Below are 19944 nucleotides of genomic sequence, written 5' to 3' on the forward strand. Positions count from 1 at the left end.
CATAAATTCTTGCAATTCACTAAAACTGTTTGCGCTATACAACTGCATTAGAGGGCTGCATGAATGCATTCAAAACGGCTTTTGAATTATTCATATACAAAAGGAATGAATGATTTTGACTATGTATGACATATGTATGTATGTATGTATGTATGTATGTATGTATGTATGTATGTATTGCTGCGCTCCTATTATTAGAATATATTAAACAAAATGTATATTCATAACTTACAAAATTTCAAACGCTGAGTGTTTTGTATGTGAAGTAAAATATTCAAATCCACTGTACTCTGTTTGGCAAGTAGTTTGAATGAATGCATGCAGCCCTCTAAACTGCACATATATTCAGATTTAAAAGTTGAAATTTTGATGAAAATTTGTTGAATTTTCCTAAACTGTGATTTATATGGTTTTCGTTAAAGCTTGGCCAATATTTTTATAGAAAAACAAAAATTTAGCTAGAAAAACATTATGAATATTAAAAAAAAATTAACACGTAGTCACTTGTTTGCATTAGCGCACACAAGGGGTGGGTTTTGGGGTTCAAACCCCCCCTAAAGCTAAAACCGCAAATACCTTAAAGCTTAGAATCCAGCTCTCAAGAAAAATCACAAGAAATATTTTTTATTATTCTGTTGCTTGAACAAGCACTTTGCTTTTGCAGTAAATTTTCTAGAAGAAATAAATAAACGAGAATTTTTTTCTTGACAGCTGCATACTGATTTAAGAAATTTTGATAGAATGAAAACATTGTCCTAAAAATATGCAATGCATACTCAATTAATGTTGTGTTTTACACTTTACAGCCTAAAAGAGTTTACCACTGATATGAACTTAACAAGGATTCGAAGATTTAATTTGCCAACTACGAATTCGTTCCACCAAAATGAGCTACATATATACATAATAAAAATACAAGTTCAGTTATTTTTTTCCGTATTCGAAATAATAAAAAATGAATATTTAATTGTATGCAAATAAAGTGCAATCTATGAAACTTTAAAAAGTTAATTTTAATTATTACATACTGTACATAAAATTTGCATAAAGCGAATTTTCAGTATTTTCTGGTGATATATCTTTGGAGGTAAAAACCCCTCCCAAAATATATTCCTGGGTGCGCCCCTGCTTGCTTGAGTCATTGTATATACAGTGAGCGTCAAAAATATGCATACCCTGGCGTTTTGACGATTTAGTTATTTGTATTTTCCGTACCAAATTTTTCTTATTTTTTTGTAAAAAAAAAAATATTTCATAAAACAGCAAAAACTACAGGATCACATTTTTTTAATTTCATACAGAACTCGGGAAAATGCAAGAATTTGTACCAAGAAATTCTCACCGAAAGTTCTAATTTTTCAAATTTTGTAGTCCATGAAATTTTTGTATAGTAAAGTGCGAGTTCCAAGCGGTTTAGAAAAATGGTGTTAATGCATTATATGCATATTTTTGACGATAACTGTATATATTTTTCGAATATGGGCATTGCATTTCACATATTTATTGACAAATATTAAAAAACAAAGGATATATCGGAAAAAATACCAATAGTGATATCGATAAATATTTCGATAACTCTATTGATATATATTCCAAAAATTTATTAACAATCAAATAAAAAAAATAAGTGAGTTTGACAAAAATATTACGTAGTAATAAGTTTTAGTTCTTATTCTCTGCAGGTGTTGGGGACGGACCTCCTTTCATATAAAAAAAATCGTGTCCATGCGATTTTCTAAGATGTCGAATTTAAAGTTTGAAAATTTCTTGTATTTTCCGGAGTTTTCATACAACACTTACACAAAAAAACAAATATAAAAAAAAAATATTCTTGTGGTTTTTGCTGTTGAATTAAAGTGAACAAATACAGTGTTCTGCAAAGGCGAATGAATTTTTTAATACATTTTAAAAATAAAAATGCATACAGGGCAATTGAAAAATTACTATTTAAGATATAAACTATATTAGATAGATATATTTCTTTTTGCAACATTACAATATATTATACAAACGAAATCAAAATTTAGTGACTATCGCTGAATTTTTTTTCGTCAGTTTCACTCCGAAAATAATTGAAAGGAGAATAAAGTACAGAATAGATGATACCAGTGGAAGTAGTAGATGCTTCCTCAAATGAATTTGCGGAATTTTTTGATTTCATCCTCATCTAGGGTTGCCAGATTGGATTTTGCATGAAATTATAGAGTAATCTTTTAGCCCAAGACCGAATTACTGTCTCAATCGTTTGAAGAAAATCCTTTTAACGGATGAAGGATGAGGTAGTCCAATGGCTTTTTGCATTTTTGGTAGATGTGAAGGGAACGCTGCTATGATTTGGGTGCACGTCACTTTTTTAATTTTAGTGAGTTTAGATTTAGTGAGTGGCGTATCCAATCAAACATGCCCATATGTATACACAGCAAGAGAGTTCTCAATACAAAGCTCTGATTCTGTTTGGAGACTGGCTACATTTTTCTTAATTCAAAATTTAAGAGAAAACAGTTCACTGTGTCCTTTTCGTCTTATTAAAAAAAAAAATAAAAAATTTATCTGCACAATTAAACCTATGCACATATTCAAAGTGTAAAAAACATGGCATTCTCTCCCTCTCCATCTCTTTCTAAGTGAGCTTCAATTAATTACCAGCGTAGCGTAGTCATGCCAGTGAAGCTCAAGGGCGCGTTTCGCTGTCAAATTTTTGACATATTTGAAAGAGCGAAAAAAGCAGCATCATACAAACAAACAGTATGTATAAGAAAGATAGCGAACAACTGGTTATTTGTAACTTTTTATTTTTTATTTATTTCTGCTTTGGCATTTGGTTGTTTATTTTTGTTTGGTTCTTGCAACACACGCTGACGCGGATTATTTACTTTTTCTCACTGCATTTCACTTTACTTCACTTTTTTTTTTTGAACTCCTTCTTTGAGATGGAACTTAACAATAAGCGCCACACAATGGTTCTTGAAAAAAAAGTGTAGGTATTAAATGTTCAACAGTGTTGTTTTTGAAGTAAACATGTAAACAACATTTTTTAGTTAAAAATTGGAAAGTGAAACTGAAGTTGCGAAGGGGTGCAGAGCCTGAAAATGTGATGCAAAACAACTAACTGTCAACAACACGACTAGGGGAGACGACTTAAAGTTGACTTCACTTACAAAAAAAAAAGCGATAGAATTTTTAATATGTTTTACGGGTTAAACTTTAATTTTGCCAACAGTAGGTCCACACTACAATATTTGAACGTCTTTTCTCAGTTGCATCGTATATTTCACTTTTATATAGAACCATTTCTCCCTACATATGTATATGGGGCGTTCCATATCAAAACGGACAGGGTTCACACTTCATGTGTTTGATTTGTTTCAAATTTTTAGGGTTCATGCATAAACATAAATAGTAAATAAATATGAATTTGAGCATGATTAATAAACTTTTAAAAACTTTATATAGACAAAAACAAAAACAAATCGATTTAATATTTTTCCAAATATCTCGAGTACGGCGCGTGGAAAAATTTAAAAAAAAAAAGATCACACATACACACCTCAAAATTCTATACGAAAATAACTATTTAAAAAAAAAAAATTTTCTTGAAAAGTTTTTCACATACAAATTTTTTCATAAAAAAATGAGTTTATAAAAATATGCCATCTCAAAAAAAATTTAAAAAAAATTACCGTGGAGCCTCTGAGTATTGGTCAATATTTAAGTATAGTATTACGGGGAGCACTCTACAATAATTTGAGTTATGATTTTTTTTGACACCGAAGTTGAGTAAATTTTTTTTTTAATTTTTTTGAGTATGCAGTTTTGTAGCCCATTAAATTTTAATATAAAGTGCAAGTTTTAAGCTACTGCAAAATTGCGTTGATTTTTCAATTTTTTTATGCTGAATGCTTTTTGCACTTTTTTCTTATGGAAGAAAATGCGCAAGACCGCTTTTAAAGAAAATCAAAAAAAAAAATCGCCAGTTTTGCAATCGCTTAAAACTTCCACTTTATTATACTAACTAGAGCCACCATTGTGATTTTTTTTTCAATTTTTTCTTTTGAGATGGCATATTTTCAAAAACTACTTTTTTTTTATCAAAAAATTTGTATGTGAAAAATTTTTCAAGAAAAAAATTTTCAAAATATTTCTTTTCATAGAGAATTTTGATGTGTGTATGTGTGATTTTTTTTAATCTCTCCGTTCTCGAGTTATTTCGAAAACTACTAAATCGATTTGTGTTTATTTTTGTGCTGTAAAGTTTTTAAAAATGCTTTAATCAAGCTCAAATTTCACAATTATTTATTATTTTTTGTTTTTTATGCATCAATCCAAATATTTTTAAACAAATCAAACACATGAAGTGTGAGCCCCATCCGTTTTGGTATGGAACGCCCCATATACGTGTATCTCTTCATAAACACGTACGTGAACGTACATACTTACATACACACGTGCAAAATACATTTTTTTTTATTCCATTTGCTCCACTCCCTCGTTGACGAGCAAATAATGCAATTGTACGTACATATGTTGTGATGTCAACCCCGCATGAGTAATGCGATTTTTTTGCCCTCCATGCAACACACTAGATACTTTTTTATTCGGGGTCATACCCACGTACAAGGCGACTATTATACTCGTACATAAATACATACTAAAGCATGATTTTATAAAGCTGTAAAAATTGAATGTCATTTTATAGCAAAAACGGAAATGATTTCGAAAACATAAAGAAACACTTTTACAAGCTAGTAATGGCTACCTCCGTCTGGCGAGCGGATATTCGAAAGTGTAAATACTATTGACTCTTTGTTTGTTTGATGCATTACATTTTGGTGTTCTGCCTTTTGGAAATGTGTTTTCAGGTGCAAACATATGCACATACATAAATATATGCGTGCATGTATGCGAAGACGGAAGGAATTTTTTGAATTGATAATAAACTTAAACTAAATAGTTACTTGTATTTTTGCCTAGGCTCACGGGGGTTTAAGTAGTGATACATAAATTAAAATTTTTCAAAATCAATGCCAGCAATTCGGAGTTGGTTTATAAAAAATAATTATTTAAAGGATGTACCATACTAACGGAAATCTAGCAGACCTCCTTTATCCGACCCTTTGATGGAAAATATATATACAGTCCTCGATTTAACCCTCCGCGAGTGTGCCAACTGCGATGTCGGGACGGTATCCAGCAGAGATCAGGTGTTAAAGCTCTTCAAAGCTCTGCCATACGGAAATAGTCCTTTATCATGGTCGTGAAGCATATGTACAGGGGTCGCATCAATTTCTTGTGCTTTGCGTGCTGATGATCGGCCAGGCAGGGGACCCCTAAATAGCGTATCGGGAAGTAACGGTGGCCTTACCGAGGCCAGAGACGCTGCTACGGTGGATAACATTTTCCCCACAGCAAGCAGAGAAGAAGAAGATAGTGGAAGAGAAGCCAGACAGGTAGAGTGAGTTGCTCGCAAGAGTTTTCAAGGGAGATGCGATAAGCGAAGACTCGAACCTGAACATGCCCGTTGAGGGTGCCAATTCCGTAAGAAAAAGGGAACCGTTAGCTAGTTCCGCAAAGGAAGAAACGAAAAAGGGCAATAAATTGCGTAATTGAGAGGGGAAAAGAGCCTTATTGCAATACAGAGTGGCCCTCAACATTATTGAAAGCCTGGGAGCCGAAGTGGATCCTACGGACCGAGAAACTGAGCGCCTGGAATGGGCTAGGGAAGCTGTGCAGTCGGGAAGAAAACGGTTTGACAACTAAAGATTCACATCCAGTAACCCCAGATACGCAAACAGCATCGATGAGCCGCAGGTTAAGCTTTGGCACCGGATGAAGCGATAGTGGTTAGCGATAGGTGATTAATCCACCACTAAGCGACACAAGATCAGCAGGGGAGAAAGTTTGCCGACGATGAGGCAGGCAAAAGGCGGTAATTCGGCGATTCTAAAAGCCTATGGACTAGCAAGCTGCTGGTCGTAGGTAAGAGCTGCAAAACAAGCACAGTGATGACCTAGGCAGTGACGCCTAGGCAGAATAGTAACGAAAAAGCTGGCGTTGCGCAGGAGATAAATGGGCAGTAACTCACCGTGGCGCTTCTGGCCCATAGCGGGCCCTATATTTATATCACCACCGAAAGATGGAAATCTGTAGACAGAGAGCTGCTGAGCCAGACGATTAAGAAGATGCATGAAAGGCCGGGCCGGCCATTGCCTTCTTTCGATGCAGCAGGTTGGGACATTCAGCTGGTTAAACGGAGTGGTAAGTAACCTCCGAAGACACAGTGAAGGGCGGTAAGAGGTGGTGGATAGGGCCCTGATCCGCAAGATACCGAAGGCCAAGGTATGGATCCCGTATGTGGGGAAGGCAGATAAAGCTTTGTGGTTACTGCAGAGTCAACATCCGAACATACCGTCACGAGATTGAAAACTGATCCACATTTAAATGCCTACGGAGGAGGGACAGAATTATATCCTGAAGATCATTGACGACGCGGAGGACTTACTTTAGCCGGAGCAAGGAAAAATGTCATAGGGTATGGGAAGCGTCTATCGCTGACTCAAAAAAGGAAGGCCAAAGGACGACAATCAAAACACACTTCTTTCAGAAACCGCAGGTTGTGGACAGGTTGAGTTCACCCAGGTCGGTTAGAAACGTAAAAGACCTGGAAAGATTGAACGATTGCCCGTGATGCTTCTAGGCAGGCTGAGTATAGGGATGTTCTAAGGATCTGCAAGAAATCCATGCGTAGTGAGAAAGGAAACGTATGCCGGAATTTCTGCAGAGGAATCGAAAGCTCCAGCCAGGCAACAATTCCTGGATTCTTGTGTAACCCAGAGATTCACTAAAAAGGATGACGGCGAGTGGACTCAATGTGACTAGGAATCTCTCAATTTATTATTACAGCCTCACTTCCCTGCGGTCTAGAATCCAGGTACCTGAGGTCTGCCTGATGCTGAGGCATTCATCGGAAAAGATCGTAGCTTTGTAAGAACTATGGAATCTGTGGTGGGCTTTGAGCTCATTTTGGCAGTATAAATCACTGGGTCTAGGCGCCATATTTCCTGCGATGTTGCACAAGGCGGTTAAGAAGACTAGAAATGTTTCGGCGCAGTAGGGTAGGCATAAACCGCAACCAAACCGGTTAATATCTGTTCGTTACTTTGGTCGCTGGTGGTCTAGAAGATACGGAATATAATGGAGGTTGTTCCGCCGAAACTACTATACATGCGATGATATTTCTGTCATAGTAAGCGGAAATGTCTGTCTACACTTAGCTAACTTATGAGCCAAGCACTACGGGATATACATCTTTGGACAATCGAAGTGGGCTTAGTGTCGACGCAGAAAAGGTAGATCTGGTACTTTTCACCAGAAAACACAAAGTTTCGCACTGGTCTAAGCCTAAATTGGATAGGGTGACCCTCCAGGTAAAGAAAAGCATCAAGTACCTCGAAATAATACTCCATAGTAAGCTGTTTCCTATGTGTATCGTATGGTAGTCCAAGGCGCTGATAGCCACTTGGGTGTCTGAGTAAATGTTAGCCTTCCTTAATGACAGCAAGCCTAACTACAGGCAATCGACAGCTTCCTTAATAGCAGCAACTTCCACCTGAAAAACACTACACTGATATCGAAGCCAAAATTTAAGGTTGATGGAGAGTTTACTGGAAAAACCGACGCTGTAGTCAAGCATCGACCCATTCGTGTAAAAGTTAACCAGGGCATCTTTCCAATCACTGCCCCGTGCAGAACGGGCCAGCTGGTGCCAGAATAGATACGTAGTAATTCGTGTTATCAGGGATACAATTGAAGCCTCGGAGAATACTTGCGCGTCGCAGTCACGCGGCCAGTGCTCCTAAGTATAATAGCCCAATTCTGTACAGGTGGCAACATTTTTTTTACTGACAAATTTAACATTTTTCATATGTTTTTCAGTAAAAAAATTATTTGTCAGTGATACAGAAAAGAGCCATAACTGCTACGCACGCTGCAGCTGCTTTTCCTATAATATCGACCGGCGCTAATGTTAAGCATGAAATAGAGGGCTAAGGTAAGCGTGGTCCTAAGTGCATCAATGAGTGCCGGTCTTTGCACTCGCTCCTTCCTAGCCGATTTCAATGCATACCAGCAGACAAGGACTGCATAAAATATAATAGGCTTAACTGTAGTTTCATAGAGCCATGGAGTAACCTTGGAAGAAATGCCCCATATCTCGCTTATTGCCCCTCTGCAGCTATATAGAGCCACTGAAGCCTTCCTTGCCCTTTCGTCGATATTAGACATCGACTTCTGCTTTCTACCAAGAATCAAGCCCAAGTACTTCACCCTGTCAGAAAGGGTCAGGTGAATGCCTCCCAAAGAGGGAGCAATGGCGTGGGCCATTTTAGAGGATATTCACAAAAGTTCCACTCACTAAAAATGCTACATCATCCGCATAGATGATTACCCGGCATTCCCTAATCGCCAACTCCTCTAGCAGGTCGTTTACAACTGCGATGTAGAGAAAGGGCGGAAGGACACCACCATAAGGCGTGCTCTTTGTTAAGCCTGCCTACGAATTCCCTTCCACCGCGACAACTCTGATGCAAGGCCTGCTTTGATCCGAAGCTTGCTCAGGGATCTAACTATTGCCGTCGGTGGTATATTGCTAAAGGCCCTGTATATATAGAGGGAGGCCCCTACAGGGAATTCTTTATGCATGTTTGCCGAATTGAACAAAGCGCTCTCGACCCACCTACACTTGATGTATGCATATTGAGCTCCCGACCGGCGGCCGCGGAGCAGCGCATTCCTGATATGCAGCTCAACAATCCCCTGCATACAACTACTAAATTCATATTGATTAATTTGCTAGAAGAAAAATCCACTTTTAGGTTCATTAAAGAAATTAGCGAGCTGAAGCTCGACAGCAAAATTTGCAATCATCTCACAATAATCTGCGTTTGTTCGGTGGCAAATTTTTACCCTAAAACAACGAATTAAAAATAAGAAAATTATATGCTCTCGTATAAAGATGCTCAAGTAATGTAAGCTAAATATGTCTGAGCTGAGTAACCCAAAGAATACGTGTCCGTATTTATGCTAAGCAAGGTGAAACCAAGGTAAGCAAATAATACGTGAATAAATATTCAAGAAGGCGGTTAAAACAAGAAAAGTTAAACAAATAAGCTCAGCCAAAAAAAAAAACATCGCATCCTACGACAAGCTGCAGGCATACATATTTAGGACCGCACACAGCTTATGCTACTTATGTACATATGTAGGTTAGTATTTATGGTGTCCTCCAAATCGCTTAATACTTTGGTTTATTTGCACAGATTTATTTTGTGTACATATTTTTTCACGCACTTACCAACAACTTTGACAAAGCCGTATTGTGTCTTCGCTGTCACCGTATTTATTTGACACATATAACGGCCCTTATCCTCCTCCTGTATGTTATTGATATGCAGGAACCATGTACGATGTTTATCATGCTTATCATGTGTGACACTAATGCGTGGATTACGTGTGATCACATGATTGTGAACGGTCAATATGGCTGATTGTTCGAAATGCATCCACGCCACCTGCGGGGCGGGTAGAGAGAGAGAGAAAAACATAGACAAAAAAGAGGTGAGTTATAAGATTTGGTAAGTTATATGAATATGTAAAACATATGTATGAATAGGAGGGCGATAAGATGAATACAAATTATGCAGTTGCGGTAGGATATCATAGGAATATTAATCAAGGAAAAAAATGTTAAGCATTTTAGGCACAAAATATTTCTCAAATTTGTCAGGCGAAACGAATGCTGGACATTTACATATTCGACAACATACAATCAGAAATTAAGTTGATAGTTTTGTCTGGGAAAAGTGAGCTTTTTGTTTTTTTTTTTTTTGATACACAAACTTGCTGGCTAATTCAGACTATCCACACTTCAAGTCATAACCCTGCCCCAAAATAGCCCGCATACATTTTCGTCTTTTCTCTCAAACAACACATACACAGCCTGCGGCACTCATACCGCTGTCGTATGCGTACAACTCATATTAATAACGCTCAAGAAGAACATTAGTCGAACGAAAGTTATGTCTTTCCATGCGGGCAGGCGACCCGCTGACACTTAATGACAAATTCCACATACGCCCTGGATGACACTTTAGCTAATGTGGCAACAAAGAATGCCATAAATGTGAAATGTGTGAGTGAGTGTGAAAAATGTGCGACTACAAAAACAAGCTATAAGCAATAAAGTAGTGGCAAATGTGGCGGACAAAAATAACTAAAAGTGAGATGACAAAAATAAAAATAAAATAGAAAAAAAAACCAAACCCCAACTTAGCCACCAAATTGTCCGCATAAGTGATACCATAAGCCAGCATGTGTTGCAGCAGCATAACTTTGTTGTGAAGCCATCAATTTTTATGCAAGATTACGGGCCAAAAAAATGCAGAAGAAAGTAACAAAATTACAAATATACTATTACACACACGCACACACAAACACACGTGAATGCTCAACTAAAAAACAAAACAAAAAAGTTAAGTGAAATAAGAAGAGCGCAAATAATGACGCACAACTTCCGAAGAAATCACATGGCATGGCAAGAATATTTTTCACACCCATTGCACTTGGCGGAATTTGTTGTGCGCTGGAAAAGTTTGCTGCCACATACTTTTTAATGAAATGTCACACGCACTCACACACACACACTTACAGATGCACACATAGACACTAAAACGCACATCATGGAGCAAAGTTGCTGTGAAAATATTTGTGTCAAGCAGCCGTCGAAATGTTTTGCATTGATATTTAATAAATTGCTTTTTATTCGATAAACAAAAGTTGCAAAGTAAAAGCGGCGAGGGTGGTTGGCATTGGAAGGAGGAGTGGGAGTGAAGCAGCTTTGGCGTTGAAACTTCGGCAGCATATGCTGGTGAAAAATTTCGAAAGGATAAAGGGTTAAAAAATGCAAAAGCAAGAAGTTAAGAGACCGCAAAAGGAAAGCGGTTCCTTTAAGCATAGATGTAGTAGTTAGTCAAAGAGGTGCGCAAATGGTTGATGTCTTCTACGCGCATTGCGCCTTGGTTGAGCGTAAATGACTAATTACTTGAAGGACTTGTGTCTGCTTCCAATGTAAGGAGCGGTTCACAACATCGTCGAGTCTCTACATCAACTACAGTTTCCAGTCCATGCCTTTTCGAGGGTGCAGCAACGACATTACCCAAGGTTGTGGTGTCCGATTCTTAGTGAATGAAAGAATGAGGAAAAAAGGTAACGATGTTGGAGAAGGTCATTCGGCACCGATACAAGGAAACGAACTACTTTTCTAGCTATGATGTTCAAAAACAGACCAGGCAGTCTTAAGAGAGGTGTTCAGGCTCACTTTAAAAATGCAAAAAGCAGTGGATTTTGACTCCGAATCTAAAAAAATTCGAAATGCTTCCAATGACGACTCTATTGCTTTCGGTTACTTATTTATCAAGAAATAATACAAACCTTTTCTACGTGTTTTGGTTTTGTTGTTGCGAGAGAAGGAGACGAAGATGACCATAGACGACCCACAATATTCCGTTTTCATTTATACGGTTAGAAGAGATCTATCACTATCTACAAGCGAGGCACAAAGCCTATTGTGATGCCGTATGTGGGGTCAGCAACTTCCCATCGCTCCTCAAATCAAGAACGAAGAATTGTCTACCTAGGGTGGAGAGTTTTCGTCTGGATAGCAGCACGGCACTGGCATAACAGGTGCGGAATCGTTTCCACCTCCTCTTCATATTGACAACTTCTACAAAAGTCATGTGATGGTATGCCTAGTCGATAGCCATGCTTGCCAATTAGGCAGTGTTCTGTTATAACACATCCTAACAAACTGTTATTCTCGGGAATAAGTAGCTTGCAAGTTTGTAAGAGTATTCCTATTTGATCATTTATATCCTCAATAAGGATATTGGTTCCAAGTCGCGCCAATTCATCCATCCACCTTATGTCGCAGTACACCGGAATCAATAACTCCTTTGGGCGAAAAGACTCAGCCATCTCGTTAAGAGATGTGCGGCATTTCATGGCTACCATGGAGGTTGGCGACTGCTTTTTAAGAGATTTTATTGCCGCCCGGCTGTCAATGAAGATGTAGATATCACCTTGGGATATCATGTCACACTTTACCAGTTTTGTGGCCCTGTCTATTGCCATCAATTTGGCCTAAAAAACAGTAAAAGTGAACCGGAAGACGAAAGCTGAGGAAGACTGCCAGGTGTTCGGAGTATACAACCCCACCAATCCTTCCCTCGAGCTTTGCGCCATTTGTGTATACATGGATGGACTGGCCACTCCTTAGGACGTATCGTTTCCACTCTACCCTTGCGGGTAGGAGGGTTGTAAAGGCTATAGTTGGGGCAGGGTTGAGAAGTGCATAGTCTACCAATCCGGGAAGACCTGGAGACTCCATCCTGTCATGATCATGAGTGGTGTATAGCTACTTATTTAGACTGTTCATAAGAATTTCCGCAATGCTTGCGACCTGTTTGCCATTTAGGTCCACCTGAAGAAAGTTCAGTAGAGCACACAGTGCCTTAGATAGACGCAAGCCTTTGAACCATGGTGCTACTGTTTCTTTGCGCACTTTATCTGCAATATCGAGTCCCCAGTTTAGTTTCCTATCTAGTATGGATCCGAGATATTTGGTCTCCTCTTTTACAACGAGAGCTTTTTCCTGTACGGTTATAGCATGCAGGCCGGTTACCTTGAGCTTCCTTGTGAAGATCACTAGGTCCGTCTTTTGGATTTGTTCCCAGTCCTCGCGGTAGTTTGCTAAGAGATTTTTGAATTAGCTCAGTCAAGATTGAGAGGGGTTTTCCCGAGATAGCTATTGCAATACCGTCGGCGTATGCAATTATCTTCCCACCAACGTCTTAAAGTTCTTGAAGGAGGCTGTCTACTGCTATGTTCCCCAGAAGCGGAGAGATTATTCTGCCTGGGGCGTATCCCTTACCAGAAACCATTTTAGTTGCTATTCGCTCGATTATCGAAGTTGCATAAAGGAACACAAAAATACCGTAGATAAGTTGAAGCCAAAAAATGCAGCCACCTCCTGGAACTTTGACATGCAAGAAACAGGCTTCCATAGGAGTGACTTCGCTAAGAAATAAGTTCTACGAGACATGAAGCATTTCCTCACACATGGTAACAGCAAATTTTTTGATCTAAATATAGACTCAGGGCACAGAATCTGTCTTGAAGGCGAAAAGCTTTTTAAGACCGGGGAGTAAGAGGACATACATACTGATCATAGTGCGTTAGACATCGCATCGATAGCTTCGAACTAAGCACCCTTGATTTGGCCCCGAATTAGAAGCTCTCACCGAACAGCCCGGGTGTGTAAAAACAGCGCAACCAACCGTGAATTACATATATAACTGACGTATGTATGTTCAAAGAAATTAATAAAATAGATAAGTTGACAGCCCTAAGAGAAGCACTCTTGTTTTTTTTCGGCCATTACTGGATATCTGATGGCGGAGATATCTGCACAGATGCAATTAATTGATTTAGGTTTTTTATTTATATGATGAGGATCTTCCTTGACGCTGTAACCGCCTGTGCGATTTTATACGATGAGGATTATGAAACACAAATTAGGAGTCCGCCAACTGAAAGCGCACACCAATCACGAATTGTGATAAAAATGAGGAAAAATTTAAAATATTACAACTGATGCGGTTGGAGAATATGAGATGGCTTTCCAAGTCAAATCCTGGTAGAGCAAACTTCACCTCGATTTTGATGAAAAATTTAAAAACTAGTGAGATTTGCTCATACACAAATGCTCTCGTGTCTCTCTCAAACTGGCGAAAACGCTAGACCCAAAATTCGTGCGGCATTCAAAATACTTCTTTGATTCATCTTATTCCTATTGATTTGTCTTCCTCTTCCCACGGTATCTTAATGCTTCAACTTTTTACTGCATCACTCGTACCACAATTGGAAAATTACTTTAACTTAAAATTTTATGTGTGTAAAAATGGGTCCGAAGACGGCCCCTTCCCCCCCAAACAGCCGATATCTCACATACAATATAAGCAGTACAATGGCCTTTAAATATAACCGAAAACATTTTATAGATAAAATTACAAAGAATGTTTAACTAACGAGAAAACAGGGGGATAAATTCCATTATCCACCAATAAAAAGGAAGCAGCATTTAAGGCGCACAAGCCAAGCAAACACAGCCACACTCACACCCACACGCATCCAAAGTCAATGTGTGATTGAGCTGATTAACGAAGTGCGTCAATAAAACTCCAGCGCCAAAAGATTGCTACTTTTATGTACATACGTGGGAGGCAGTCTAATGTGGTACATTGTATGCTATAAGTGTGTATGTGTGTATATCTATATACATATGTATGAATATGTATGTTCTTATCCTTTTACCAATTTTGTATGGCAAGTTGTCAGCAAACGCTCGATGTTCACTTTTTCAATTGCAAATATAAATACAAATAAAAATCAGTGCGTGAACTTGCATGAAGAAACCGTAAAATGAAAAGCAAGCTTGAAAGCAAGGCGCAAACAAGCAGCCACAGAGAATAATATGCAGGGTAAAAACATGGAATGAGAGGCACAAAAATTACACAAGTCGTCGGTAAGTCGATCACGTTTCTCCGTACATGCCAAGACATTGAAATATGAACAAAAATCTGTCTGTCGCAACAGACACTAACACACATAGATACGCACGCATACGTACTTTTTACGTAAACTAAACATGGTGATGGGAATGAGTGCTTGCACAAGAAAATACAAAGAATGTGTGGCATGTGTGACTTCCTTGTTGGATTTTATTTTTTGCAGGAGATCAACTTTGCAGCCAGACTAGAACTTTTCAAGCATAGAGAAATACTTCAATTCTTGTACATGCGTGTGAGTGTGTGCGTGTGTTTGCCACTCCACAAACGCTTATGTACGCAGAATACATGTGTTCTTCGACGCCACTCTAGCCACATTCATCTAGTTGAGACCGGAGCATTGCTTCCTTTTCGCAGCTGAAAGTTTACAGCTCTAACCTGCCATCCGGCCAACGTGTTGACGACTCCTATTGCCAGCCACTTTTCCTCAACAAACAAGCCAAAGTCAGCGACGAGTTGTTGCTATGGCTGCTGGCTGCGCTGCAGCAGTCTTTCATCAGCACTTTTTCACTGTTGGTTATCATCGAAATGGCATCGACAGCCATATGTGTAGTAAGCTGAATCGAAAATATGTGCAATTGGTAAACACGCACACACACACGCACACACATTCATACACATACCAACATACCAATATATGGGGCGTTCCATACCAAAACGGACGGGGTTCACACTTCTCGTGTTTGATTTTTTTTTCAAATTTTTACGTTTCATGCATAAACATAAAAATAAATAAATATGAAATTTGGGCTTGATTAATACATATTTAAAAACTTAACAGTACAAATACGATTTAATAGTTTTCCAAATATCTCGCGAACGGGCAAGGAAAAAATTTGAAAAAAATCACACCTACACACATCAAAATTCTCTATGAAAAGAAAAATTAAAAAAAAAAAATTTTCTTCAAAAATTTTTCACATACAAATTTTTTGATAAAAAAAAAATTGTTTTTAAAAATATGCCATCTCAAAAAAAAATTTAGAAAAATCACAATGGTAGCTCTGAGTATTGCGCAATATTTGAGTATAGTATTATGGGGTGCACTCTACATTAATTTGAGTGATGAATTTTTTTCACACTGAAGTTGATTAAAATGAGTACATTACAAAATTAAAATTTGTTTATATTTTTATTAGAATTTTATTGAGTATGCAGTTTTGTAGCTCATTAAATTTAGTATAATAAAGTGCAAGTTTTAACCGATTGCAAAACCGGCGTTAATTTTTATTTTTTTTTGATTTTCTTTGAAAACGGTTTTGCTCATTTTCTTCCATAAGAAAAAAGTGCAAAAAGCCGTCAGCGTAAAAAATATTAGAAATCAACCCAAAAATTCATAACTCAAATTATTGTAGAGTACACCCCATAATACTATACTTAAATATTGCGCAATACTCAGAGCTACCGTTGATATTTTTTAAAATTTTTCTTGAGGTGGCATATTTCCAAAAACTAATTTTTTTATCAAAAAATTTGTATGTGAAAAATTAAAAAAAAAAAAATAATTTTTCTTTTCATTGAGAATTTTGGTGTGTGTATGTGTTATTTTTTTTAATTTTGTCCGTGAACCATGATAAAAACATAACAAGGTAAAACCGTTCTCTAAATTCGTCGGCCATGATTTTTTTTTTTTGAAGTTTGCCAACATTTTAAAATCATATAAAATTGATAGTAAAAAAAGGAATTGTTCAAAGTTGTTGTTGTTTGAGATTAAAAATGAGAATGTGTGTGTGAGTTTGTGTGTAAAATTTTAACATTAAATTTGCTTGCAACCGTCAATAATTTGAAAAATTCCTGTCAGCGGTTCTACCTTCTTATTTTTTTTTATCATGGTGTGAACCCCGTCCATTTTGGTATGGAACGCCCCATATACAATCACTAGTATGTATTTACAAAAGTAACAGCAGTGGCAGCACAGAAACGGCACTGTAAGTATCATAAAACCGTATTTGTAAACATTTACCGTTGGTCTGTGAGAAAAAAATAAAAATATTGAAAAACAAAGCAAGCAATACCATAAAAACACTTTTGCCATATTTGCTGCCATTTCCACTGCTGTTAAGCACTTCCTCGTAATTGCAGTTTAGCCTTACTGTATATTGGCACTTCAGCAGGTACTTGATTTTATGTTTTACGAGTATCAAAGAGCTCATTGTCGTTGGTGTTTCCAATGCTGTAGCGTTATTGGCGAATCGTAATCGAGTACCTGGCAGCAAGTGTGAGATATGAATATTAAGTGCAAAGGCAATTTCGATTTATTTTTCCAACGGTTTGTTACTTAATTGAAGTACGCATCTGAAATTATGGGTAAAGCTAGCAAATATTCAACGTAGTTTTGATAGAAATTTATTGAAATTAAAGCTTAAATAATAATAAAATCAAAGTAAGTATTCTTATAAAAAAAATTGATTGAACCAAAATGTTTCGCAAAAAAAAAAATGCTACGCTATTTTTATTAAAAACAAGAAGTTTTTTTTTAGCAAATTTACAAATTTTTGCACTTAGCACCTGTCGCAGTTAAAAAATAATAAATTTGTTTGCAAATTTATAATAATTTTCATCAAACAACTGGCGTTAAAAATTTTTGGAAAAAAATAAAATAAAAAATTTCTAAAAGGTGGCAACGCCGGGCAAAAAATATTTAGCAATTTTTATCAAACAATTGTCGTTAAAATTTTTGGACAAAAAAAAAGGTGGCAAGGCCATGCAAAAATGTGTTTGTACAATTTGATTTTCTACATTTAATAATTTGCTATATAAAATAAATAAAGTATAAAATAAAACTTTTTATTAAGAAAAATTTTAAGGAAACAAAATTATACTTAACTTTTCTGGAGGTAAAACAAAGTGAAAGCACCGCTAAAAACTTCATTTAATTCTGAGTATACCTACAAATTTGAAGTACCTACATATGTGAAAAAATTCTACTCCATTAACTAATAACACTATACTACAAATTTCTTTAATAAATACATAGTTTTGATATTCTATACATTCCTTAAAAATTATGTAGCATACAAATATATCTACGTATAAATATTTATAGCGATTTTTTCCATTGAAAAAATTTTTTGGGTGGTGTTCATGTTCTTTCTTAAAAATTTTTAAGCTAAATTAAGCATTCAAAAATTTGCCACTTTTATTTAAAAAATCAAATAAATAAATTATTAAAATTAACAACACCCCAGCCTCTAAATAACTCAAGCCATTTCAATAGAATTGAATTGATGAATTAAATTTAAAAAATGTCGGTCAATAAATTTTCCCAATTCATTTTTATAACATATTTGCCATCGTTCACTCGTTTATGCAAATTTTTAAATGCTCAAATGACTCCAAGTAAATATTGATCAATTTTCTCAATGTGCATATTGCGCATAAAAATATGCTATGCAAAGTTTGTCATTGCCGGATATTGATGAAATGAAAACTCAAATAAAAATGTATGTCTGTAAATAGAACAAAGAACATATTTGTACTTTAAAAATAAACAATATTCTTAGCACGTATTGACCGAGTGTACACTGACACAGAAATGCTAGTGCAAACTTTCTAGCAGCAAGTTATGCTTGCAAATAAATATGGAAAACATATCTATTTAACGGCATTTATACATACAAATGTAAATCTACAATATTTGCTATAACTAAAATTCAAAAAATATTTACGAATTTCAGACATTTACGAAATTTTACAATTTCTTTTTCTTGCGAACTCTTGCTTGACCCAGTGTGCGGCATACTATTGGGCACTTTGCCTCACACACACGTTACAGGCTAATAAAATAAGCAGCTCTGGCATTTTGACTGCCTTCCAGGAGACAGATATTTTTTATGTGTATACATACATATGTACATACATATAAAGGCAAGTACAAAAAAATCCGAAATCAAGCAGTCACTGTCCAATAATGGAAGGCTAATAAAAGCACAAAACAATAACAACAATGAAAATATAGCAAATATTCAGGAAAAAATGCCATATCTAGCGTGCAGACAATCTTTGGCATGCAAATTCATACACGGAAGTATGCAGTATTTATGTATGTTTTTACTATGTGCAAAGCTATGCCATGTTGGGTATTTAAATGTTGGCATTGTTCAAAAATCAACACTCTACTGGTGTAAATATATGTACATGCTCACATGTAAGTATGCCCTTATCCATCTGCATAAATTCCTGTGCATATGTAACTAAATATACATACGTACATACGTACATACATACATACATTCGTTTAAACATTTTCAGCTTAGTCTAATCTGCATCACATTCGTGCACATACATATATGCCTACATAGATATATACATTAGGATGGTCCTTAAAAATATCAGTATCTAAATTTTGCACAAAATAAAGACATCCATAAAAATTTCAAAATTTTAAAATAATTTTAAAGTCGTCGCAAAATCTTTGCACTATGGGAAATTAGAGCATATTTTGTGGTAAAAGTCAATTTCTTGACTTGCTTGAAATACGTTTTTTTTTTGGTCTTACCTTACAGACTCAACTTTTAGAATTTTGGCCAAAAATTAGGGTCAAATTGCCCATAGTGCTCTGGCTAAACAGTCCACGAGATTGCCAACTGGAAATGGGCAGTACATTTTAGGTGCTGTATGATGTCAGAATGGTGTCCAGCTAAGATCAGAAATCAGCGAAGGAGGCAGCCACTAAGAAGAAACAACTGGTTGTCTCCTGTGACGCGAGCGCCCACAACATGTCCTGGGGAAGCACGGACACTAATGAGAGAGGTGAGTCTTTACTTATGAATTTATGCTCAAAGCCGAGCTTTACAACAAATAACAGATAGGAAGTTTTGGGTTTTACGTCTGACTTCTGATCTGTTGGCCAACCACGTCATGAGATGGAGAGTCTCGAAAGCAAAGTATTACTCTGATCATCGCTACATTGAATACGAAATAGATCTTAAGACCGACTGGGGAGTTTACAGCGAAGGCAAAATAACACAGTCCACTGTTCTGTAGGACTATGGAGAACCACGAGAATGTTCGAAGACTGGGAAGCCTACAAGGCAGACTTGAAAAGATACACAAAATCAGTTAATACGATACGAATAGAGAAAACAACGAAAGCGGCCAGAATAAGAAGAATTTGTGCAAAGCCGTCTTGTAAAATGGACTATCTTAAGGGGCAAGGGAACACGTGGATTACGTCCCGCAAGGAATCATAAGGTCTTCTCCTAGATACATACTTCCCAGGAAACAACCCGGTGGGGCATAATGACTCCGCTAATGATGTGAGGCA

At 36.8% G+C, this 19944-nt stretch overlaps 1 protein-coding gene across 1 annotated transcript in view; it reads right to left on the reverse strand.

Annotated features, from left to right (window-relative positions):
• Positions 1-19944, reverse strand: part of LOC118736419 (lachesin) — a 144533-nt gene that overhangs the window by 79603 nt on the left and 44986 nt on the right. Inside the window, exon 3 of the mRNA XM_036466513.1 lies at positions 9350-9566. Within this exon, the coding sequence (XP_036322406.1) occupies positions 9350-9566 (217 nt within the window). The remainder of the gene's footprint in view (positions 1-9349; positions 9567-19944) is intronic.

The sequence above is a fragment of the Rhagoletis pomonella genome, unplaced genomic scaffold (genome assembly GCF_013731165.1).
Source record: "Rhagoletis pomonella isolate Grant_MI unplaced genomic scaffold, Rhpom_1.0 Rhpom_scaffold_00003, whole genome shotgun sequence".
NCBI classification, from domain to species: Eukaryota; Metazoa; Arthropoda; class Insecta; order Diptera; family Tephritidae; genus Rhagoletis; species Rhagoletis pomonella.